General features: G+C 45.8%; 1 protein-coding gene across 3 annotated transcripts in view; it reads right to left on the bottom strand.

The window, feature by feature from the left end:
* Positions 1–1883: 1883 nt before the first annotated feature.
* numbl (NUMB like endocytic adaptor protein) overlaps positions 1884–25929 on the bottom strand; it is a 46873-nt gene continuing 22827 nt past the window's right edge. Inside the window, exons 1-9 of one of the 3 annotated variants that reach the window (XM_079272702.1) lie at positions 18157–18264; positions 14078–14228; positions 11879–11953; positions 10265–10339; positions 7674–7814; positions 6539–6743; positions 6045–6314; positions 3475–3660; positions 1884–3383 (exon numbers count right to left, since the gene is read on the bottom strand). In XM_079272702.1, coding sequence (XP_079128828.1) covers positions 2224–3383; positions 3475–3660; positions 6045–6314; positions 6539–6743; positions 7674–7814; positions 10265–10339; positions 11879–11953; positions 14078–14203 — 2238 coding nt within the window. In that variant the 5' untranslated portion in view covers positions 14204–14228; positions 18157–18264 and the 3' untranslated portion in view covers positions 1884–2223. Of the gene's footprint in view, positions 3384–3474; positions 3661–6044; positions 6315–6538; positions 6744–7673; positions 7815–10264; positions 10340–11878; positions 11954–14077; positions 14229–18156; positions 18265–25929 lie in introns of those variants that run through there. The other 2 variants (XM_079272704.1, XM_079272703.1) reach the window with 2 other exon arrangements.

The raw sequence follows: 25929 nt of genomic DNA, 5'->3' as shown, positions 1-25929 counted from the left end.
GAGCGAACCTGGTCTCTCGTACAGAGGGGAGGGTAGACAGAGACATTTGGATTTGTTTTTTTGTGGGGAAGAAGTATTGATTTGTCCGAAAACAAAGGACAAAAACCCTGGAGGACCCGAGATGGTATAAATTAGGCCCGTGGCACAAACATTTTATGTTCTGTGAGAAGGCAGCCTATCCGCCACAGGAAGAGGACTAACTAAACCGTAGGGAGTTAATGAGCAGGAAACCTAATAAGTGGCAGTCCATGTCCATACAATTCAATTCCCGAGCAACATAACAGGAGCATCTCTGGTCAGTTTACAGTTTTTATACAACATACAGAAAACCACCTGCTCGCTACACGTCACGTAGGAAAGCTCTTCTATAGAGAACGTCTCGGCTTCGTCATGTTGCATTTTCTTTTACGACTCAAAGTGAAAACACAGAAAGCTCCGTTGGTATTATTGAAGTTTGGACTACATTGTATGAGGACTGTAATTATATAATCAGCAACATATTCTTAATAGGATGCAAAGTGTTGATTGTGAGGTTTTAGGAGCTGAGGAACATGATGCTGAGATGGACGTGGCTTGGCCTCCAGACAAAAGAAGATGTTAAAATAACCAGCAGACAGTGCTCTGGTTGTGAGCTACACGGTGAATGTGTCTTTGTTCTCAATATTTTCACACACTCTGTCCTTCACTCTTTTTCCTTTCTTCAAACTTCCTCCATCTCATTTTCTTTAAAGGTATGGCTCCATTCTCTCCTTCAGTCTCTCACATACAGGTTATCCCTCGTTTTGTTTCCCTCTCGTCTATTCTTCTGCTACTCTGTTGTCTCTCAATCAAATATCCTTCATAAATATGCATCTGAAATATATCCATTATTTCTCTTTCATTTGCCACGCCTCGGTGTAAGTCTGCACATGTTCCTCTTCTCTTCTTTTTTTTAACCTCAAATCATCAACCCATCATCTGTAATGAGTGCAGTACTACTACAGTAGTACAATAGAGGTGAATACACAATCATACTGTACGTGATGAGACTGTACCCTGCGTTTTAACACATTCAAAGATGATCAAAGTCGGAATATAGTGCATCGTTTTTTTTCCAACTGTAGTTCCACAGTGTTGTACAGTGTTTCCACTGAGTTGTTAGAGTTCCTCGGGTTCGTCTGGAGAAGATGGACTTGTGCTGTGTTGCCCAGAGAGTCTGTGTGCTGGATATCCTGAAGTGATGTTTGAGTGAAGCCATGTTGGCTCATCTGGCATCACCAGCAGCGGAGCGGATATATGTGAGGGCCAACAGGTGGAAGAAACATGCCGCTATATACACTTACTGTCTCACATGTCGAACGACACACTGCTGGACCATCAGCCCCGGGTTGTTTTGGTTCCTGTCACGTGACTCAGTTTCCCACAATGCTTTCCCTCTACCTGTGTGCGACCTGTAGTTTCCCCTCATCTTCACGGTTCAACTAAAATAAATACGGGGGATGAAAAACGACACTGCTTTAAAAATTAGATTTTTAAGTATATATAACTTGTTAAAAAATAAAAATGAAGCACAATAAATAAAATAATTTGGCCATAAATCTCTACTATTAGTCAGTAAGTCCTTTTGGGTTGGTAGAATCGGGTCTGACAACGTTGGCTAGTCCTTTCGGGTGTCCAATCTTTTCGCTGTGCTCGGCTGAGATCAGAATCCGTCTGATCGTCGGTCAATCGCTTCTCTTGTGATGTAGCCGTATCCGCTAAATTCTCCACCGCAAAGAAAGAAAACAAACATCTCATGGGTTTGGAAAGCATCTGAGTGGAGTCCCTTTTTAAAGAAAGAAACCACTGAGTTGTGTCCCCCCCCCCCCCGCATAATGTCCTCGGGGGGGGGGGGGGGGGGCACATACAGTACATCCAGGGTCTTGCAGCAAGTAAAGTCAAGCCAGAGTGGTGAAGTGACAGCAGGCGAGAGAGAGAGGTGGGCAGCGGGTGGAGTCGAAGGAATTCATTCCATCAAGTCTGGTGAGCTAGAGACCTGATCCTCCAATGGCAACTTCCTCCAAAGCTCTCATGGGAGTGTAAAGGAAGCAATTAAGATCATTTTCACATCGACTCCTACGAGAGCTTGCAGCAAGTTGCTAGGCTGCCACAGGCCAGATGCTAGGCTAGCTTTAAGGACCTGCTCATAGGCCCGCCTTTCTCAGGTATTAACGCGAGCTACAGCTTTGGGAGGCCAACTCTGGCTTAAAGCTCAATCTCAAAAGTCTTTTGAAGATTGTTGGAGAACGGGTTGGCTGCTGCAGCTGGTGCCTTATTCCCAGGTTGCTGTGGCGCCGGTTTGGCCTCCAGCGCCGCCCACTTGGCCTCAAAGCGATCATCGTCTTGGGAAACGCTAGCTGCCGGAGCTGTTAGCTGGCTGCCCTCCGGCGGCCAGCTGCTACTGCTGCCGCAGTTCCCGCCGCTGTTATTGGTCCCATTCTGGAGGGCCATGGTGGCGCTGCTGTGCGGTGGTAGGCCATTAAGGGCTGTCGATAACGGCGGAGTGGGAGAGAAAGGCGGTGTGGAAAACCCTCCGGGGTGCCCGACTGCACTGGGTACTCCTGGGTAAGAATGGTGGTGCCCGACGGCTCCGAATGCCCCAACTTTGGGTCCTCCTACGGCCGAGCTCATGGCTCCACCTGCAGCGGATGAGCCTGTGGCGGTGCAAAAGACATTAGCCACCATTTGCGATGGTGTGATGCCTACCACAGGTACACTGGCGTTGGGATATGTCATACTGCTGGCGAGGCCTGGCATGTAGGTCTGCATATGCACAGGCTGGCTGCCGAACATTCCCACAGGAGCCGGCATGGTATCAAAGGCCAAGGGGAAGGGTTGCATGGAGTTTGGAAGTGAGCCTGGGGGCCCGGGGTGGGAGGGCTGCATCATGGAGGCCCCAGACATGCACGGACCGGACATGGTGGGAATGGACATGGAAGGTAGAGACATAGGGGGGCCTGAGACTGGGGGGCCTGGTATTAGAGAAACCGATGATATTGACATGGGTGGGAGGGGCATCGGCGCCTGACTTGAGAGAGCACAGGGGCCCGATAGAAGAGGTTTGGGCATGCTGCCAAGGGGCAAAGGGACAGTGGACACCGTGGCAGCTGACATGACTGCCTGACTGGACATCTGCTGACTCGACACGGAGGGCGGTCCAGGGATGATGGGGATGGCGGGGCCCGGGGGAGGAGTCTGTTGGGCCTTGACAGCCTTGGAGACCTCCTCCAGCCATCTCTCGGCCTCGGAGGGTGTGCGCCTGTGTCCACTCTGCATATGCATCTGCATCTGCATTTGCATCTGCATCGCCACAGAAACGGGAGGAGGAGAGTGAAGAGGCTCTGGCTGCACCCAGGAAGAAGTGCCTAGAGGGATGAAGTTTAAGAGTTAGACCACCAGTCTAAGTTCTTACTTCAGTTCAAATTGTGTTCTATTTGACCCTTTCTTCTTTCTTACCCTGCATTGGTCCAGGTGGTGGAGGCAGGGCAGGGGGCGCAATGCAGGCTGGGGGGCCATTTTCAGGCAAAGAAGGGTCGGAGAAGAGCTCATCCGAAGGGTTAGTGAAGGAGTTGTTGATTTGGCTGCACAGGGCGTTGATACCACAGTCTCCCTCACAAGGCAACCCCATGTCCATCTCTGGTACTAGCAAGAAAGGGACGCACAGAGGGGAGGCAGGGTGGGAAAGGAGAGGAAGACAGTGGAGATGAAAAGAAGAGGTGGAATGGTGGATGGAGAGGATTGTGTAAAAGGGACAAACAGATGAAAAGAGAGAGAAAAATGTTTATTCATTTGTTTAACAGAGCTGGTTAGCGTCAAAGAAACTGAAGCGGTGAAGGCTTGACCTAAAAAGCATCAAAAACACAAGATTCTCAAAACAAACATGGCATTGTGCTAATCTCCACCTTCTTACTAAAAATAAAAAGGTTCATACTAAGTCACAAGCATGTGTGCATGCCAAGCAAAAACTGTGCAAACAAGTACATATAGCGTTTTATTGTTTCAGCCTGGTATGTCACTGCCTGCTGTGTCTTGTGCAGTGGGATGACTCAGACAGAGGTGGATTTGGCTTCGCTTATCCATGTTTTAAACTGTAACTGATCCGAGCGAGGGATTAGGCCGCATTACGTTCCTGTCTGACTTTGGGTTTGGACTACAGCTCTTTAACCGTTCCTGCACAGGAACCGCAGATATAAATAGACATAATATCTAATTCCCCGTTCCTTGTCCCCTGGTCCCTCCCGTAACAACGAGGGCCTTAGAGACAGAGGAATTTAGCTTCTTCCTCTACTCCCTCCTCCGCTCCCTCATCCTTCCTGTATTTGCTGCCCCATCCACGCTCGACATGCACAGTCGAACCAAAACACTGCACAAATCAAGAGTTTGACGGTGGCATTTTTGACATTGTGGTTTCGTTTTACATCGTGCAGAGGAATGAATGTAAAGAGGAGTGGGATTAAAGTGAAGCAAAATGAATGCATGTTTCCCACAGAGTGGCCCATTGTGGGTCAAAACCCCAAACCTTTACAAGCCCACTCTTCTTATACATGCACTTCTCTCTCATCTGTGTGCATTGTGTGGCTACAGGCCTTGAATTATATTGCAGGGTGCAGAGGGCACTGGAGGCATGAGTAAGGTCTCCCATTAAAGATGTCTCTGTGTTTTGTTCTGCAAAGACCGACCCTGTGATCCTCCCCTTTCCCCATTCTTGTCAACGTCCCGCAGAGTTCAGAAGCCCTCTAAGCACCTCCCATGTGTGTGTGTGTGTGTGTGTGTGTGTGTGTGTGTGTGTTTCTCTCAGTGCAGTTGCAGGTTAGGGGCTTGTAGGGGGCTTGCTGAAGGCTAACCAGCACAGCTGATTGACCGCACAAATCAATACACACATTGTGTGAGAGTCACAAGGGATCAGGGAGGCAGTGTGAACGTGTGTGTGTGTGTGTGTGTGTGTGTGTGTGTGTGTGTGTGTGTGTGTGTGTGTGTGTGTGTGTGTGTGTGTGTGTGTGCGCAGAGGTAGAGAGAAAAAGCACATAGGATTCAAACTGCATCAAATTCACCACCACTGGATATATACTTTAACCAGCATGGGAGAATAGAGGAGACGGAAATGAAAGGAGTGGATGTGAGTGAGAGTGGGAGTTGAATGTTGTGGTTTAGTATTGCAGTCAACTCTCTCATCTCTCCTAATGACCACAATCAACTCCGCTGCTGAGCGTTCTGATCCTGCAGCACCACACTGAGTGGGTGTGTAAGGGGGGGTTACCTCTGAGGGGTAAAGTGAAGAATTGCACATTGTCTGCAGGAAAACGTGAATAACTAGAATCAACGCCTCGCGTTTGTATGCCTCCGTCAACGAGTCAACGAATTTGTCTGTGCGAAATGTCCTCACTTCATAATTTTATCCTACTAGACATTTGTGAGAGATTAGTTCATGAATTCTTGATTTACGGGTAACAACGTGTTTCACAGTAACTTTGAGCTTTGATCACCAAAATGTAATCAGGTAATTTGTGTGTCCAAGTCCCTCCAGGCCTTCCTGCGTTCACTAGAATGGGATGTTCGGATGGACAACCCATAACCATAAAGCCTCCAGATACGGGTGTTGCAATAATTTGAACAATAATTTGCAAGTAGCCACCAAATCACACACCCAATTAGAAATTGCTAAAATATAAGAAAATGTTGAATCCTGTCTGTGGAGCTTTCAAGACTTTTCCTATTTTTGAGCAAACAGCCAATAAATGCAGAGTTATTACTGCCGGCACAAGGCACCAACTCTGCTGCTGTTGAGGGGCTTTTTTCACCCCGTCACAGATTCCACATAATGAATGTGACCTGAATATATACTTCACAATGGAAACATTACATAACCTCCCTAATCATGTTCATATGGTCCCAAACCCTTTTAATAAAACTAGTTCAACAGAATTAACAAATGAATGTTTCTGCAGAGAGGAAACAGAAGTTACCAGGGTCAGCAGGTCAGAAGGTCACCACCACCAGCAGCATTGAGTCTGTGAGTCTCAACTCACCAGGGTTCTTGTCCTGGAAGTCGGTCTTGCGTTGCAGCGTGGACGGCAGGTCGTTGAGGCGGAGCGACAGCTGCCTCTTGAAGGGAGAGTTCTTCTGGCTGAGGGCCGGGAATCCCCGGAACGAGCCTTGACGCACCAGCTGCTCGATGGGCGCGTGTCGGCGAGGGATGGCGTGAGGCCCGCCGGGCTCGGGCCGCTCCATGGGGGACGCCGACCCCTCGGGCGGGGAGGCGGTTCCGGGTGGGAGGGCTGGGATGGCAGAAGGTTGTTCTGGAGGAGGAAGTGGGTGCATGGTCATTTCTGTTCAAACCCTACCACCCCTGTGCATAATCTATAGATGATCTCATCTTAAGTGACTTCTTGCTACGAGTCTCTATGACTTTCCTCAGCATGTGCGTGACTTTTAACATTTTAAAGGGGGCAACTCACATGTCACGTGTATGAGCAGTACTTGAAAGACACACCTGAGTGTGTGCGCACACTTTGAAATCTACCTTTCTTCTTGTCCTGCAGCTTGTCGTCCCTCTCGCTGCCGCAGCTCTGCTGGCAGGACGGGTTGGAGCGGAAGGAGCCCTCGCGCACGAACGAGGTGCGACTGGCGTCAAAGGACGCCGTCACGCCGCACTCCTTCTCCCGCCGCTGCTTCCTCTCCAGACAGGCGGCGAAGGCACAGCCGACCGCGTGGCTCAGCCTCTCCCCCTGGTGGAGCAAAAAAACACACACAAGTTCAAAGGTCACGTCTGCACCTGACCTACGCACTCCTCCAGTCTTCATTGTGACATTGTTTTTTTTGTTGTTGTCAACCTTCAAATCAAGTTCATACATTCGCATAAAATAAAACCGGATTTGGCTGCAATTATCCAACTCAAAAAAACAAAACGTAAACACTTCATAATCTTATTAAACTTCACAGAATCGTCACATTGCAGAAGCTTAAACAAGCAAAATACTGTGATTTGTTGCTTCATAAATAACCTGTGCAACAAACAATGAGTGATGATACTTTTGTTGTTGATCGACTAATTGATAATTTTATCATTTCAGCTCGTTAAGCGCAAGTGAAACCACAAATTCAAATTCATTCATCTGTAAAAACCTAAATAAGTAATAATATAGCCTTGAAGCGGAGCCTTACTCAGTTGTATGTAATGTAATTCACTCTGTTTTGAAAGCTTTATAGTGTTATTTCTATTATTCAGCAGTTCTGTTTTTAGTAGCCTTAAACAAACAAACAAATTACCCATAATCCCTAGGCCATCGCGAGTAAAACGTCACAAGCCAAGCGGCTGTTAGCTCAGACATGTCAGCGTTCTAGTATCTCATGTCATAAAAAAGTCAGAACAAAGTGTCGCACGACACGTAAAAAAGTAATCGCGTCATAAAAAAGAGCGCTTTGGTGAATATTATGTTCGTGGACCAAGTTACGATTACATAAGTACCTGCACTGCCAGGCTGGTACATTGTCATCGGGGGTGTAGTTTATTTATATGCTCATCAATTATTTAGTTTAACTTTGTTGAATTCATGAAGCTTTCAGTTTTAGTAAGTTTGTCTGAAAGGCTGAATGAGGGCAGAGTGCAGCTGCTGTGACGAGCAAAGAGGAAGATGTCAGGTGAACCGTCCCCTCACCGAGTCTTTGAGAGCCATGAAGCAGTGGCACATCCACCGTCTGGTAGTGCCGTCTCGGCAGATGTAAGAGAAGGCCTTGTCATAGTTACGATCGGGGGCGCAGAACGAAACCTTCTCTATGGTCTGGTCCACAATCAGGTCCTGAGAGAGAGAAACAGATTCGACAGTTCACACAAAAAACACTCAAAGTCAATCGTATCGAGCAGCGAGATCACATGTGACACGGCTCAACCGATGACAGACAGGCAATATAGACTGATCCAATACTCGACACACTGCTTTCAACCTCTGCTAACCCCATAAACCCCCTCTCACTCCGACCTATTTACACATCCACCCGTTACGAAAAATAAAGTGGCTCCAGACTAACGACACTGAACCCTCTTTTCATCTCTGCGATGTTTCCACCACTTGCCCTTCCTTCTATAAAAGGGTTATTCAGCCTGTCTCAGCGCCGATAGTCACTGCAGAGGAAACTAAAAGGGGCCCTTCTCTTTCTCTGTCTACATTAAGGGGCCCCCGGCTCACCTCTTTGACTCACCGAAAAACAGAAAAGGAAGGAAAACAAGGGGGCGAGAGGGCGGAGAAAGGGAGGAGAGGGTTCACACACTCATCCACGCACTTCCTCCCTCTCCTGCGGTGTCGCCCCGAAAAACAAAGAGAGGGGAGGATGAGGAGAGAGGAAGAGGGAGGACGAGGACGGGAAAGAAGGGGAGGAAGAGGTAGAAGAATAACGGTCCATTCATTGTGGGCCAATTAGTGACTGAAGGGGGATGCTGGTACCGAGGTGAAAGGCTGAGCGGAGAGCAGTGGGCTTTGGTACAGCGAGTCGCTCTGTGTCACTAGAAACGCATATTACTGTTCCCGGTTCTGTGTTTTCTGTTTTCATGACTCACGTGTGGTCATGTGAGGTGGCGAAAGTGCGAGAAGAAAGTGTGTGTTTGTGGCTAAAGATGACTCAGCTCGTGTCCCTAAACCACCCAAAGGAAGGACACTGCTCAGCAGCCTGTGACTCAGAGCGTCTCTGTGCCGCCTTCACCGTTTCTTTCCACTGATGCATTATGAAGGTCGCTCGCAGCTTTTGTCTCTATTGTGCACGCAGACGCATACGAACGGTGCCTTCACTGATGGTGGGAAAGTCTGAATAGACGCGTGGGAGTCGTCAGGTGCCCTTGCTGATTCATAAACCGAGGCTGAGCTCAAGATAAAGCTCTGGTGATGAAGAGGCGAGAAGGAAAGAAAGAAAGACTGTAAGAGTTATCAGTGCTCGGTTTGTAATCAAATCTTAATGTGTTAAACTTGTTCACAGTCACCAACCGTGTCTGTCTGACCTTTGGTGCTGGGCGGGTCGTGTACGGTGGGTTTAGCGGAGCTTATTTTGCTCAAAACCGTAAAGTTGCTGTTTGTAAAACCAAAGCAATGAGATAAAAGATGCTAAAATGCTCTGTAAAGCTGAGATGAAATGCAGTTCTCACAGTGTGTTCATCACTGCGAGGGACATTTTTCAATAACTTTTGGACTTTCTGGATAATCTGAAATGTTTGGCTCACTATTTGGATTACAAATAGTACAATACTAATAATAACCGACAATGTGGGGAAAGTCTGAGCACATTCATCCAAAAACAGGTTCAATTCACGTCAATCTCATTTCATTTCTATTACAAGTTTTCTGTTGTGTTTAAATGAGGCATTATCGAAAGCTACAGACCGGAGAGATAAAGTATTAAAATAAACACCTCCATGTATATTTTGGATGTTTTCTTTCTAGCAGTCTGAAATAATACATGATATGAAGGCAAAATAGCCCAAAATGTCAAAATTGAGCAGTGCATTAAAAAAAAGAAGATGTTTTTGCCTACAGGGTGTCGCGCCGTAGGTATTGGTTGAAAATATGCAAAACATAATACTGCAGCTTTATCTTTGAATATGTTTGGATGAGACACATCACTGAAGGGAAGAGAAGAGGGAGATAAAAGTGTGTGTGTGGGGGGGGGGGGGGGGGTGAGGTCACGTGTGTGGCCTCGAAAGATAAAAAAAAAAAATGCTTCGCTCTCTCGTCTTTTCTCTGCTGCTCATTATTCTGCTCGGCTTTCAATAGAGCCTCAGAGATCATGAGTCACATATGTCAGGTCTGAAACCACACACACACACACACACACACACACACACACACACACACACACACACACACACACACACACACACACACACACACACACACACACACACACACACACACACACACACACACACACACACACACACACACAAGCCTGGCAGCATCAAGATAGTAGATGCACGGTGGTGTCATCAAACTGGGACAGAGTGAGACTTTTGTTGCATGTCTTCACTGAATGTCAGAGTATAAAAGAAAGAAGATGCTGCGCGGAGGGAGGGAACCTCTTTCTTGTTGTCGTCAGAGACTTGAGGACGAAGCCGTGGATAGAACAGCTGTGCGGTGTGCGATGCACATGACTGCAGGACACACACCTCCCCTCCTCGTCCTTGTTGCCGAGTGACTGATGCAGTAGACAGAACGGGAAGACAGAGGGGAGGATGGAACAAAACAAAAAGAATGTGTTCGCTTACCTTAGTTTTGTCATCCACCACCCTGAGTCCATCTGCTGAAACCCACAACACTGCCTTGACTGTCTTTTTCCCGCTCTGGAAAGACAAAAAAGGAGCAATAGTCTCAGTAAATCATTTATAACTCAAGAAGCAAGCGAACCAAGATCACCAGATGTTCACCAGATATCACCAGATGTTGCTGTATTCTGGCAGCGGTGTGAACAACAAACAACTAGCATGTAAAAAGCCACTTTTACTGCTACTCATGATTATGCAAAGTGATCGTGACATCGTTACAGCAGATGAGGTGGTGCTGAGTTGAGATGGGAGAGGCGGGCAGAGTCAAAAACTGTGCCAGCTGGCACTGAGGATCGTTTCTCCAGAGGAGGGCAGCAGGCAGAGCTAATAACACACTCAGCAATGGCCGCGCTAAAAATATACACAGGCTAAAAGAGCTACAACTCCATGTGAGTGTGCAAGTGTGTGTGTGTGTGTGTGTGTGTGTGTGTGTGTGTGTGTGTGTGTGTGTGTGTGTGTGTGTGTGTGTGTGTGTGTGTGCGTGCGTATGAGTCTGCATATGAGCTTGTGTGTGAGTAAGGGAAACAGAAAGCCAAGAGCACTGCAGGAAATGGCTTTGAAACCCACTGCGGAGCGACACGGAGCCTCAATTGTTTTGCATTATCCCATTGAGAGGAAGACAGCGGGACTGAGAATGGAGGTGAAGAAACTGAGAGTGATGGAGGGAAAAGAGGGGAGGAGGAGGAGATGGCGGAGAGGAAAGCTAAATTGGGAGGTGGAGCGGAGGGAATCAAAAGAAAGAGATGACTTCGGTGGAAAGTTTTTCAACTGCGGAGAGAGAGCGCCGCTGAAGGAGGACGCGAACATAGATGGAGGAGAGAGTCGACCCAGCGAGGGAGAATGAAAAGAGAAAAACAAATGAAAGGGAACGGAGGTGGGAGGAGAGGGAGACGAGAGTGAATGCATGAAACGTTTCTCCCGTATGCAGTTCATCTGATTCAGTTAACTCTCTGACATTTTCTTTTGTTCGATAAAGTTTCTACTTGGGGGGGGGGATTCAGGTTCGGGATCAGTTTTGTTGCGCAGCCTGATTCTTACATGAAAGTCGAGGTTAACTCAGTTACATCAAATGAAGCCGAGCTTTACAGATGTGAAGACACAGACTCACAGTTTTCTTCCCTGCCGAGTGTGTGTGGCTGTCTGACACTGGCCGGCCTGTGTCACTCTGTTCACACGCTCTTTGATCCAATCCAGCTTCCCCGGGGGGAGAACTCTCTCTGTGTGTCTGTGTGTGTGTGTGTGTGTGTGTGTGTGTGTGTGTGTGTGTGTGCATTTCTATGTCTTTATGCTGGCCCAAATCTAATTTGCTGCTCTCTTGGGCGTAGTGGGATCAGACAGATATGGAATAAGACCCACCGGGGATGGCGATGAGGGAGATGAAGGTGGTAAAGAAGAGACAATAACAACAGGGGGCAACTGCACACAGTATCGAATGTGTGTTTGTGTGTGCTTGCTCCTTTGGTCGATACTTTACTGCGTGAAGTACTTCAGCAGGGGACTTGTGTATGTGTATGTGTGTGTGTGTGTGTGTGTGTGCGTGTGTGTGGATGCACTTACAACTTTTAGCTTCTTCACCGCCTCCTCGCATACGTGCATCCCTCTCGACTCCTCCACCTCGACCAACCCCAGGTACTGCAGAGAGATCAGAGCAGAAACATCAACAGATGCAGCTGAGCGGAGCTGGAAACTATGTGACAACAACAGGCAGAGACCAAGTGACATAAAAAGCGACCAAAGCCTCATTAGTTCCAGTATTTTTAAGCGTGCTATGAAATTGACAAGGAAAGTAGCTAATAAGCAGCCGTACTGGATTTACAGCCACATGTTGCTGCTGATAATAAGGAAGGGGTTGTAATAATCTGCAGCCTCACGGCCCCTTTTGTTGTCTCTCCGGTGTTGTGGGCTCTGTGGTTTTACGGAGAGCCCACAGAGACTCAATTAAAGCTCCAGTCAGAAGCCAAGTGGTGAGGCAGGTTTTAAGGAGAGCTCTGGGGGGGCGAGATTGGTCCCTGAACTGATATACCTGTTGTAAAACAATAAGTGAAGTGTGGCAGAGTTATGAATGAGGGTTTTTTTTTTTTTAAACATTGCCGGTTTTGAGCTCGCAGAACACAAATAGACAATTCTCCCAGAGCGATGTCGTCGTTAGATGCGGGAGGGTTTAAAACAAACCAGATTTAAATGACTGTGAGCTTCTCATCGACTTCTTTGTTCGAGGAGTTGACCCCCTGCTAGCTATTAGAGACAATGCAAGCTTAAAAGACTTCCGCATTGGCTTCACCTTTCAGAACCCTCATGTAATATTTGTGTCTGTTTGCTTCACTTTCCAGCAGGACATTTTTTAGAACTTTCCAAACTTCTCTAAAAGTCAACTTTTCATTCTGAGCAACAACAACAACAAACCCTGTTTTCTTTCCTCTGGTGCAGTTGAGCAGCTCTCACAGAGGCATTAAACGTGCATGAGGCGTGAATACATTCAGAGTGAAAACGGAGATGAAGGCAGAGATGTGAGACAGGAAGGATGAAGAAAGGGGGACGAGGAGGAAAGAAAGGCTACAATAAAGAGACAGAGTTTGTGTTAGTGCTGCCGAGCCTCGCTGCAAAGCTCTAAGCTCCACTTGGCCGCCCATCTCATCGCGAAGTCTGCGGAGCATTACCATCAGCACCGTTCTCCATTAGCTTGCCACTCACGCTGCCTTTTCCAACACTATTCTCTTCCTTTGTCTTTCTCTCTCTGCCACGTATTCTTCTTCTGCTTCTACATTCAGTCTGCAGCCCTTTTCTGTCTTTTTGCCCATCTTATCCCCTTCTATGTCTCTCTCTCTCTCTCGCTCTCATTTCATATCTCACAATGTCTCTCCGTCCCCCTCTGCACGCCCTCATCCCTCACCCTGTCATTTCCTGTGGAGTCCTTAATCTACAACTCCACCTCGATGTCATTCCTCTCTTTGTCCTCCATCTCTCACCGTCATTGTCTCTCCGGCCGTTCACATACCGACGCTGGTTATCAGTAAATTGGGCCATCAATAATGCCTCTTATTTGCACTTATTGCACATGAGGCATTTATCTCAGAGTGAAGAGACATTTTAATCACAACCTGGTTTGTATAAGGATAAAGGCTTTTCAGTCCCACTAATATAAAGAAATATCTTTATTTATTGGACATGAGTATATAAAAAGCTTAAATTCACATGTTTCCAACATTAAGGCAACCAATCCACCAAATACATACCATTAAATACACCAAACTCTGCCATGTTTGTGTGATACAGTCTGTAATACATGTACATTTTGGGTATATTCGCCTACAGTATGTTCACAATGAGATGGACACTAAAATGCTTACAGCTTTGTCTCAAACCCATCCAAATCTCCAAAAATCAAATCAGTTGTCTCGCGTTTTTAAAGGAACAGTTCAGCATTTTGAAACATTCGCTGTTGTATAACATGTGTGAGGCTTTGTCCAGAAGCAGATTCTGGATTTGCTCTTCTTCTGTGGTGTTCAAGGATAAAGTGCTGAATAATTGAGGATCTAGTGCACCTTTCATTTTGGAGCGTCCTTAAACAGGAAGCACTGACGTGGGTTGTGATAACTACACGGTGTTCTAGGCCGCGACCGATCTTTCCCCCTTTTTGCTTGGCCCTGCGGAACTATGGTGTTTATTATGTCAGACGTATGCTGTGAGTTTATGGTGAAACACATCGACATATGATTATCACAGTGGACCAGAACTGTACCGGCTTTGGACACTCACCCGAACGGGGAAGTTACATTTGCCCTTCCGTACAGCCTCCTCGTCCGCCTGCCACTGATGCGGTCTGCTGGCCTCTGGCACGTAGGTGGGCTTCTTCCTCCTCAGGCTCTGACGAAGCTTGTTCATCTCCGGGGTCACGTGCTCCCTGGTACTGTGGACGACAGGAGGGGACGCTGGTTAAGTGGCGCAGCACAACATATAGAGCAGCCGTTACTAAAAGATGCGGGAGATTTTATTCAAGTTTGTTCCAGAGTCTTTCATCAACGTATCCTCATACAACGGTTCGTATGATATTTTACACAAAATTCTGTTTTACGAAAGAGGGGGAAAAATGTCTAAATACATTTATTTAGTCAAAATTCGACATGTTTTCAATAACACATACTTAAAACAAGGCTGTGATTCATCAAATGTGTATCCCTCAGAAATAGCTGGTTTACCTACTCAAGATAGTATGAAGTGATGTGGAAATAGCAGCAAACATGGTCCATCTACATATGCAGAAATTCACTCTTCTCATGGTTTATAGATAAGGACTTTGTGAATTGGGTTGTGATGGTTTGTCATTTTTAAAAAGTGGGTCCTTAGAAAAACCTTTTTTTTAAAAACACTAAGAAAGTGACACACGACTAACTGACTCCCTTTAACAAACACACACACACACACACACACACACACACACACACAGAAACAGCAACCATTCCCACTCAATCTAACAGTAAGGCTCGTTAAAAAGTGAATTAAATGCAGCAAACTATAATTTAAAGAAAAGCCGCTTGAGAGCCTTTGACTGTGGTCCTGCGTCTCATCCGGGATTATGAGTGAAGTGGGATGCATTTCATTGATTAGCTGAAGCTCGTTATGCAGTTATCATCCCTAACAAGGCAGTCGGCGCATTAGCATCACGAACACCACGATGCTCCATTGATTCCCCATTCAGAGACGGGCTGTACAAATCACACAGGTAGAGCGTTAACGCTAATGAACACAAAGCATAGGGGATGCTTTCATCTCTCCAAGAAACAACGAGAACGCTGAGGGAATGCTGATCGCCACACACACACTCACTCACACACACACACACACACACACACACACACACACACACACGATCCTCTCTGTGCTGCTTAATTAGACCATTCAGCCCGCTGGCCTGTTTAGCGATGCTAATTTCCCATGCACAATGAAACATGACCTGCTTAAAAATGATAATTACTGTTTTCATTCCTCCACAGTCACATCAACCCTCAACAGAAGCTCGGGAGTACAACAAAAAACGTCTCTCATGGCGTGCGCCCTGGGAGATGTTTTTCTATCAAGACTGAATTAACGGCATCAACAGCTCCTCCGCTTTAAATTTAAATTCCCTTTTCCTCCTGTTTTTCTTAAGTCCACATCATCCAGACAAGTCTCTTTTATGTCTCTGAATAGAGAAAAATCAAGAGCAAAGAGCCAAGAAAATAAAATAACAACAGAGGAGAAATGTCTAAAGTATTCTTGTATTATTTTCTTACCGTCTGGTTGCCACATGAATCGGCATCCTGGCTAAAGCAGGCCTTGAAATCACACTGAACATATGTCCATACGTAAGAGGTGATCTGTATACTGAAGGGAAGAAACCTCTCTGCTCTGCCACACAGAGTTTAACAGCACACGTATATATACACACACACAGACACATCACTTCTCATAATCACTGCTATGTTACTGGTAATGGGTGCCAAAGGCAGTTAGACGTTCCCCGTGGTTCTCACACACACACACACACACACACACACACACATTCAAAGTATTCCAATGAAACAGCTCGAGTGGCTTTACTCATTTCTGGCATGTGAGGCACGCGTCCTCTGCCAAACACACACACACAGTCACACACACACACGCTCTGCAGCTCCACACATGTCGAGGCTTGTGCCAGTCATTTCTGGGCAGAGCGCCACCTGACTGGCACCTGGTTGGCAGCAGGTGTGTGTGTGTGTGTGTGTGTGTGTGTGTGTGTGTGTAATACCCGACACAAGGGAGGTGGAGGGTTGTGTTATGGTGGACAGGGTGTGGGGCTGCTGGTAAGGGACTATAAGAAGCCCTGTAACTGCCCTCATATGGTTTGGGACAGCAGGAGAGGAGGAGGAGTGAGTGAGCGAATAGACAGCTCATGCCAAGCAAAAGACTCATAAATGAAATGATGTGAACTGACGGTGACGGGACAAGTGAAAACTGGAAGAAGTGGAGGGAAGAAGGAATCACTCCTTCCAATAAAATGGAAATGCGTGGGGGTTGCGTGGTTTGACAGAAAACATTTAACTGGAGAAAATACCAGAAGGATAAGGACAGACAGGAAGAACAAACCACTTCATGTTTATTCTATCGTTGAGAAAATCTAACAACCGACAGATTAATTCTCTTTAGCGCACAAGAGAGTATCTGTACTGTCGGGTGACACTGACATTAACATGGTCTCTGAAACATTTATCTGACACATTTTTCCATTGTACTGTCCTCTAAAGTGACAAGAAGGGCCGAGCACTCTCATACTTCAGATTAAATATAGAATTGTAAATCCTTTCGCTGCTGAAGAAATGTGAAGACAAACGTATTTTACGTTCTTTCACTGTGAGATTACATTTCTCCGGGATGGCTTCATCCATTCAAAGCTCAGGACCGAATCAGCAAAAGAGAGCCTGAACTCATCACCAGCACAAAAAACCTTCAGCACCACAACACACAGATTCACAGGTATTTATTTCGTCATTGTAAAAAGGATCAAAGATGCTCCGCATCACCCCAAACTATGGATTAAAAGCCTGAAGATTAAATCCTCTATAACGCCCGTTTGAAAAATGTGCCCGTATGGATTAATGTGCTTTGTGCATCGTGAAAAGCATTCACCTCCACTTTGAATTACAAGGCGGTGTTTATGCAAATGCTCCTCTATAAATACGCTATGCTAATTATGCTAATAACCTCATTAACTCCAGTGCCATTAGCAAATTCAAACCTTCCAAAGATGCTGAAATATGTATATATTACATGACACACTGCATCTCTATATGGGTTTGGATGCTTTACTCAGTGAAGGCGTTGTTGAACCTTCAATGAGGAAAAAATAAGTGAGGTGAGAAAATGAGTATTGTGACACTTGATAACAGCCATCAGTCATCCTGTTTTAATTAAAAGGAAACATAAGATGGCTAAAGTAACAGTGTGTAGCTTTTGGGGGATCTATTGGCAGAAATGGAATATATTATTATTAAGTATGTTTTATTTAGTGTACAATCCCCTGAAAATAAGTTTTCGTTACCTTCGAATGAGACGTGACTCATGAGGAGGAGGGACCTTCCTACGAACCGTTGTACGAGGATACTTTGAGTTGGCATGCGATTTCAAACACAGCCCCTCGCCTTCATGCTAAGCTAAGCTAGCAATGTGCACATTTACTCTATAGCTGTGAGAGTGGCGTCAATCTTCCCGTCTAACTTTAAATACGCGTATTTCCCAAAATGTCAAAATATTCCTTGAAACTGCGATAGAAATTCCCTCCAAAATATACTCAGATGGCAAGGTGGAGGAAGTCCAAAAGAAAGTCCAGGTATGCGTCTTGGCGGGAGGACATACAAATATGAACAAAGCCAGACTGCAGTTACAACTCAAGTGAAAACAAGCTGACAGTGTGAAATGAACAGAAATCTGGTAGCAAACCCTCTTTGATGAAGAGACACATTTGGGCGGAGACATTACCCAGCATGCAACGGGTAAAGGCCCTGCATAGCAGTGACCTTACCCCGCACAACAAGAACCATCTGCATGAGTTTAAAAACAAGAAAAGAGAGAGACTTGGGGTGGGTGCGGGCGGGGGGGACGGAGAGCATCAAAATAGATTTATAAATCACCGGCACAAATGAAGTCGCGCTCTCGTCATCAACCCACGCAAAAATACTCATAAGCACTTCAGCACAGACTACACAAACAGGAGGCCTGGTGCCAAAACACAGAGTTGTTGAGTTAGCAGCCATCTGGGATGCATTGTAGCAGAGAGACGACCTACGGTCATATGATCGCACACTTTCAAGTCTGCTCACCCGGGTTGACCTTCCTCCCTATATACTCCTCTTCATCGCCGGTGTTTATACTCCAGATCTCTCCTCTCGCTTCTCTGTTGTTGTCACAACGGGCGGACGCAAACGTGGATTTTATGACGCTAAATGTCTGGAGCTCTGGCAAATGTGACTGCGAGGAAATGGGTTTCACAGGAATGAAGTTCAGCGAGGAAAAGGTTCGCCCACGCGCTCAGACTAATAAACTGTTCGGGGAAATATTTCAACATTTTGCTCCAGCTTGTTCAGTTGGTATTTTAACTGTTAGCAGGTTGGGACAAGTGTCCCTAACAATGTGTTTCAGTAATATCAGTGTATTAGCTTACACAATTAATAAATGATGTCATTCTGCATTCGTACGTGTGTGAGTGTGTGTGTGTGTGTGTGTGTTCACCTCTGTATCACCTCTACATAATCATGTTAAGACTGCATGAACTCACGTGTGTCCAGCTGTGCTTTGTGCTCGCCAGATGTGAGTCTGATTGATATGTTTGCCACTCTCCCTCTCATTTGCACACACCCATGTACACACACACACACACACACACACGCAGTGCTCCTCCCTGATCCAGATGTTCTGTGTTCAACAGCGGCTCAGAGATTTTGGCAAAAACGGGATACACTCCTCCCTCACACTTTTTCCCAACCAGATGCTTGCAAAACACAACTCGTACAGGGAGGGAGACAGAGGTGTGATGTCGTCGCCCCCCCCCACACACACACACACACTTAATCGTAACACGAACACACAGTGAGTCATTGCCACCTCGCATTACGGTAAGCCATATGTCTGTGGAGCTCCGGGGAGACCGCGAGAGGAAGTGTGTGTGTGTGTGTGTGTGTATATGTGTGTGTGTGTGTGTGCGCGCGTGTGTGTGTGTGTGTGCAGGGGATTGTCTTGGCTTAGCCATTGAGCTGACCACTTTACATGGACACGGTGTACCTCTCTCTGTTCACTCAAACGCAGGTTGTGACTTATTGGCTGAACAGCGAGAGAGGCTGGTGTGTTTTGTCAAAGCATCCAGTGAGACTGTGAGGCCCATGGAGGGAAAAGGCATGGAAGGTCATTACATCTGCACACAGTGAAAAGTGATGCACTGTTTCAGGATGCAGCGTTATGCTTTTGGTACAACCATCTGACAAGCAGTTACACATTTATGCAGCAAAGCGACTAAATCATTTCTCCACTTTTTAGAGTTTTTGCTCCAGAGAGAAGGCAGAAAAATATAGTGACACACTTTTTATTTTTGACATTTCTTCAACATAATAAAGACTTTTGTTGTAGTTTCTTGGCGAAACACAAACTGCTAACACTAACTTTGTGGCCATGAAACAGAATTTCTCTGCACAAGAATCAGATCAGAGTCTATGATATAATGTAGAAGTAGTATTTTTTATCTCATCAGTACCACAAATCCAAAGCCTGAGCATGTAAGACCGTCTTGGTAAACGTCTCAACGCAGCCCACCGTCAAAAATGCTCAACAGAAACCTGACGATATTACATCACACGTGACACAACTTTGTAATAAAGCACCATTTATAAAAGTTTGTCCCAAATGCTTCATCGGTAGTTCATTAATCGTGAACTGAAGCTTCATCAGTCAGTTATTAGCCGTTAGTAGAAAGAACCGTGAGGAGCATTTGCTGCAGGTTTCACAGAATTATTCTGTGACCGTCACACTTTATCTGTCTTCACATCTTCAGCTTCATTAACCTTACGATGGATTATCTTTCATACTGAGCACGTTACAGACACACGCGAAAAGCACGTGCACTCACATAAACACACAAAGTTTCTCCTCCATTCATTTTACAACCCGCTTTGAATGTCACTCCAGTGGCGACGCATCTCTGGGCTAATATGAGGCAATATGCAAACACGCAGTTCAAAGAATTAATTCAAAAACACAGTAGACACAGGCGCATTATGCTGACACACACACACACACACACACAGAAATCTGACCCACTTTTTGGGCCCCGCAGACTTTAACTGACAGAGTGACCCGAATAAGGACACAGACTCTTACTATCATCCAAATCCCTCTCTTCCTCGCTCTCTCTTCCTCTTCCTCACTCACCCCAACGTACACAAAGTGACAGGTGGTCTGTGTTTGTGATGAAAGAATCAGGAGGAAAAGTAGGGCGCTTGTGTTTAGACTGAAGCCCGACAGGACAGGACGGCCTTATTCACAGCAGTGGTTTATATGAGAGAGTGAGAGAGTGAGAGAGTGAGAGAGTGAGAGACAGAGAGCGAGCTACGTGCTCCTCGAAGCTCTTCCTTCCTGGAGATGACGGTGTGTAAAGTCTTTTTTTGACAGACAGCAGAACCGCTGCAACAAACACAGATTTTCATATAACACACGTGAATATTCCAGTGCAGAATGAGACCAATATATATATATATATATATATAGAGAATACTGACATCAGTTTCAGCAGCATTTCATCAGCAGAGCTGTAGACTTTTGTCATATTTTAAACAAAAACTTGCAACTTGACATGACGCTAACTGCTGTGAGACTTGATCTACTTGTTTGTCTTGTGTTTTTACAAGGAAAATAACAATCAATAAGACAGCTTTGTAGCACTGAATGTTTTTCAAATGATTGCGCAGTATAAAAAAAACACTTTTGAGATGGCTTTTAAGAGATTTCACATATATATTGGCCAACAACAGGTGTGGCAGTGCCTCAGATATTGTGTCCTTATTGTGACGTTGATGGCTTTGGTGACAAGACAACAAGTTGAGAAGATACCACATGAGTATGAGAACGTTTTGGAGTTGTTGTTAATTGGATTTTTCTCTTGCGTGCTAGCTGTTTCCATGTGCTGGAAGTTGAAAATCGGGTCTGGTGAAAATCCTGAAATTGATTGAAATCCTTCAAAGTGCAAAGAGTTGCTCCCTGCTTCAAACAACATCAGAACACAACTGTTAAAATGTGGTCCGTCTCTCTGCTGCTGCTGCTGCTGATCATCAGAAGTCAGACTACACAGAACCGACTGAGATTAAACTTCCACGGCTGTTAAACAACACAATGCCTCCAATCATTCAATCACTACATCAACAAGTCATTTCCACAGAAACAGGGGAAACGTACAACAGCTGAAATAAAGTCATGAAAACCGCAATGTGCAGTCTGCACTCGTGCTGCCTGTGAAACATAAACAGCTTTTAGTGCTGCAGCTACAACGGGCAAAAATATGCTGCATACTGTACACATAGGGGGCTAATGAAGCATCGTCGTCTGTCAGCGAGGAGGCAAACACAGCTGAATGTGAACTAGTGGTCCTTTTTGTCGAGATTAATCGTGTGCTGTGCTGTGTGTGTGTGTGTGTGTGTGTGTGTGTGTGTGTGTGTGTGTACAGACTGATGTACAGTGACAGCTGAAGCAGTGTCACGTGAGCCATAGCTCATACTGTTGTCAATCAATATGACCCACCCGACGAGGCGGGGCAAAGCAAATGGCAGTGAAAGAAACTATCAATCATGAGCGTTTGCCGCCCTTTTGTTATGAGAAAATCGAATCAGCGCAGCTGGAAATTAATTCATATAGTAGCCGTGTTTGGTTCGGTGTCGCTTGAGTCACCGAAGCGTTTCTCCCAAGTTCTTCGTGTCCTCGCCTCCGTTATGACACATTTCTCGTTTGCAGCCTCCTCGCTGAGCCAAATGTACTGAGAAATGACTTTGCTGTTCCATTTCCTCTCATGAAAATCTAAATAAATTAAATTTCCTTCTTGCCGGTGTGCTTCGAAATGTGTAAATATGTGCTGACGGTGAAGGTAGACGCTGGCAGTGAGTGTATCTCTTCTATTCTAGTCACATTTGGCTTTCTCTTACAATAAAATATTAACCCTGCACACTACAGCGAATGCACCGCAAGCAAACTGAATCGACTTTATAAATAATGAATTTTACAGGATGGCAAAATCATTCAAGGACACACACCATTTTATATAATATAGTATATGGTATTGACCATTGCTGCATTATAAATGACTGTGGATTGTGCATTGGTTCTGATTTTCAACGACAGAGAGATATATGAACCCACACACCCCATTTGTTATAGAGTGGACCTGCCTTATGGAGCAATCTAAGGTGTGAGTGTGTGTGTGTGTGTGTGTGTGTCACAACGTCAACTTTGTTACAGATGCCAATTACTGCAGCTTGACATTGACGGGTAGACACATCCTGTTCCTCCTCTGACCCTCTCATGCAATGTGATCTTTCAGAGGGGTTTCTGAAAGCTGTCCTAATATAATTATAGTGTGTATGTGCGTGTGCGTGTGCGTGTGTGTGTGTGCAGTCTGGTGGTCATCTTGCATAATAAGATTGAATTGCACTCTGTGACTCAGGCTGCAATGCACTGTGGGAATTCTGTGCGGCATCACGGTAACAGGTGGACTGAGCGTGAGGAAAGATGACTGGACGGACGAAGAGGTGACTCAACCTGCTGATCGGGGACCAGTGCTGTCACTGCAACCTGGATAGCATGAACCGGGCTTCTTTCAGCTTGGGTCTTTCAATCGTCGCTGTGGTCATAAGATAACTTGCATCAGTGATGATCGCATTGTTCTCATTTTACATCTGAAAACACAGCAACATCGGGGCAAGAAGCACGAGCAGCCGGACAGTCAGACAGGTTAGCGACACGCTAACAGTTTAGCCAGATTGTCTGAACCACTTCATTTCACTAGAAATGAGCACAACTGAAACATCTGTAATATTCTCACATTTCAAAGCGCACACAGCCATGGCAGTGTGTCAAATGTGTGTCAATTGTGGAGGATGGTAAGTTTGGATAAACCAGTGATCGTCGCGTGAACGTTTGTGTGTCTGACATATTTTTAATCGATGTCGCAACGACGTTCGCTGAGCAAATTAATTCACCAAGTTAATTTGATCTCGGCAATTAACGGCAAAACCCCTGCACAGAGGTTTGTAATGTAAAAAAAAAAGCCACCGGGAGCCATCGACCAGGAATGTGCATGTGTTTTATTGGCCACTGCAGACATACATCAAAGTTAACCTTGACACCGTAGGCATATAAACTATAAAATAACTGAATAACTAATCCCGACTGCAGTGATGGGGTGCTATCTGCAGTGGAAAACATAATTGAGAAAAGCACCTGGTACCAAAGAGTGAGTCGAGTCAAACCGAAGCGTGCAGTGAAAATGAGACATTAGACCTTGAGACACGATAGGTAAACTCTCAGGAAAGTACTTGGAATGAAATGAGACGTCAACACCATGAAGACGGATGGATCCAGCACAGGCTTCCAGAGCCGACACGGTTTGACTGTGTCTAATGGAGATTTGGTGACACTCGCACTGTTAAACTGACACACAAAACCACGACACGCTTTTCAAATTTTCCGCACATGCATAGAATTCATACAGTGCACACGTCGTGTTCTCGCTCCTCCTTCCTCGCTCGTTCGAGGCTCAGATGAAACGCGGAGGTCAGTCAGTCTGAGAAAACATCCCGCAATTAAAATCATCTGCTTCCCCGGTCTTTTTCTGCAAATGGGATTTTCGCTGGGAAAACTTCAAGTGAAGTCGTGTTAGCTTTGTGTGGCGGTGCAGTCACACGTCTACACACACATGCACTGTCACCTCAACACCGGGAGACACACACACACACACACACACAGCTCCCACACCTATTATCTTCTTCCTCCAGGCTTATCATTACGGCACTGTGTCACTGCCACTCCTGCTGCTGTTTCAGTCCCCACCCACCCACGTTAAGCCTGGAGAAGACTCTGTGTGTCTGTGTGTGTGTGTGTGTGTGTGTGTGTGTGTGTGTGTGTGTGTGTGTGTGTGTGTGTGTGTGGCTTGTGTTTCTGCAGGAAAACTTGCATCCTCACTCTTTTTTACATGAAAAATTATTCGTTTTTCAGTGTACACATCATTGCATGCATTGCGTTTGTGCACAAAAGTCTGTGCATGCTTGAATGAGCTCATACCTGTGTGTGCGTGTGTGTGTTTGTCTGAATGGGTTCCAAGATACAAAAGAGAGGCAGATTAACATAACAACATCCAAATCCCCCTCTGCCCTTGGACCGTGCAGGCAAAGAGGGCACGGCCCGCGCTAGCTTTATGCTAGTTTGTGATTGTGTGCCTGTAGATGCATTCATGTGTGTCTGCATCCGTGTCCAAAGCATGCCCATGTTTGCATGCATATACATGTGTCTATGATAGGAAAAGTGTGAGTGTGTGTGTGCGTGTGCGTGCATGTGTGGAGGCTAATCTAAACAAAGTGCAGCCAGGCGTGAAGTGGAGCAGTCTAGTCGATATGCTCCAGTGTCATAATGTCATGCTGTGTCCCCACTTTGTATTCCCCGCTATCAGTCTAGACCCGTGCAGAAGGCCGGCTTATCAGCTGTGCTACGTCTCTGATACGACAACAGAGTATACGCGGCACACTTTCATCTCCGGGGTAAGAGATGAGGCTCACAAACCAGGGACATTATGGAATAACTTGAGTTTATTCCAGTCAGGAGGGAAATTCACACCGATGCTCCTAAACGCCATATTTGCCATCAGCTGTTGGCAAACACACGCTGAACACTATGGACTCAAGTTTACTTTTGTGAAGTGACTTTACAGTACTTTCAGAATCTATTGTTGCTGCTGTAACTTCTCGGTGTCTTGTCAACCCCACCCTCGAGCTGGAATTGTGCAGGTTTTATGTCAGACTCTTGGGTCGGAGAGGAATGCCAAGTGACCCGGTGTGACTGCAGCCTGAACTCTCACAGTCAAACAAAGCTTTCTATAAAGTTCTGAGTGTGATAAAGTCTTTCCTCATCATTTCAGCCCCATCAGGCCTGCTTTCTCAGGTCTCTAACCTCTTCCTCTTCCCATTTTAATTCTAACCCTCTCTAATATTGGCACAAATCTGCGATAGAAACCAAGAAACACAACCGTCAATCTATTTCTATCTCCTACTTCTGCTGAGAAATGGGAGGAAATTCACATTTTCTCCATAACGAATCTACTTTTCCTCGGCTTTTCCCTTTCACACGCTCTATTCACACATCCCGTCTTTTTCATCCTTCCCTTCTCAAGCTCAACTTTCACACCCCTCCTCTCATCGTCTCCCTCCCGTCGCGTCTCCGTCTTGCCGTTCTTCGTTTGTCCTCATTTCACTCGTTACATTGGTCTCTTGTCTTCCGCGGTGTTCTCACACTTTGCCACGTTCTCTTTCTTTTATTTTTTTTGGCAGCACACACGAGAGCTGTCCTCAATTATCTAATCGCGAGGGCAGAAAAGAAAAAAAAAGAGAGGAAGTGTTGAATTCGGGAGGGGATTTAAGCAAAGCGGTCCCTCAGAAGGCATGCAAACACAAATCTTTTCTGCTCTGTGTATGGCAGATGGACACGCACACGCATGTGACCATACTAATATCTGTATGTGAACACAAAAACATGTGGAGGCTCTAACGCTATGCAAGAAAAAAAATGTTGGGTGTTTGTGTCAGAGAAGCGGGTTTAATCTCTTCCATATGGGCATGGGGGCTAATGCATCTGCTAAGGCTATTAGCCGCTATGAGCCCTGTGGATCCCGGCTGAACTCGACCTATTATCAGTTTGGCAGTGACTGAAAATACTCCACAGCCAATAACTCAACAACAACAACAAACCACAGCTATCACTATCACCAAAAAACAACCCACATCTCCTGTTGACCTCTATAGAGCGCGCAGATTCCCGCCGTTTCGAAACAGCCTGAACTTGATGGACAGAAA

Source organism: Melanostigma gelatinosum (assembly GCF_949748355.1).
Source record: "Melanostigma gelatinosum genome assembly, chromosome: 7".
NCBI classification, from domain to species: domain Eukaryota; kingdom Metazoa; phylum Chordata; class Actinopteri; order Perciformes; family Zoarcidae; genus Melanostigma; species Melanostigma gelatinosum.
Note: the sequence above shows the minus strand (reverse complement) of the source record. Positions and strands in the feature narration are given on the sequence as shown.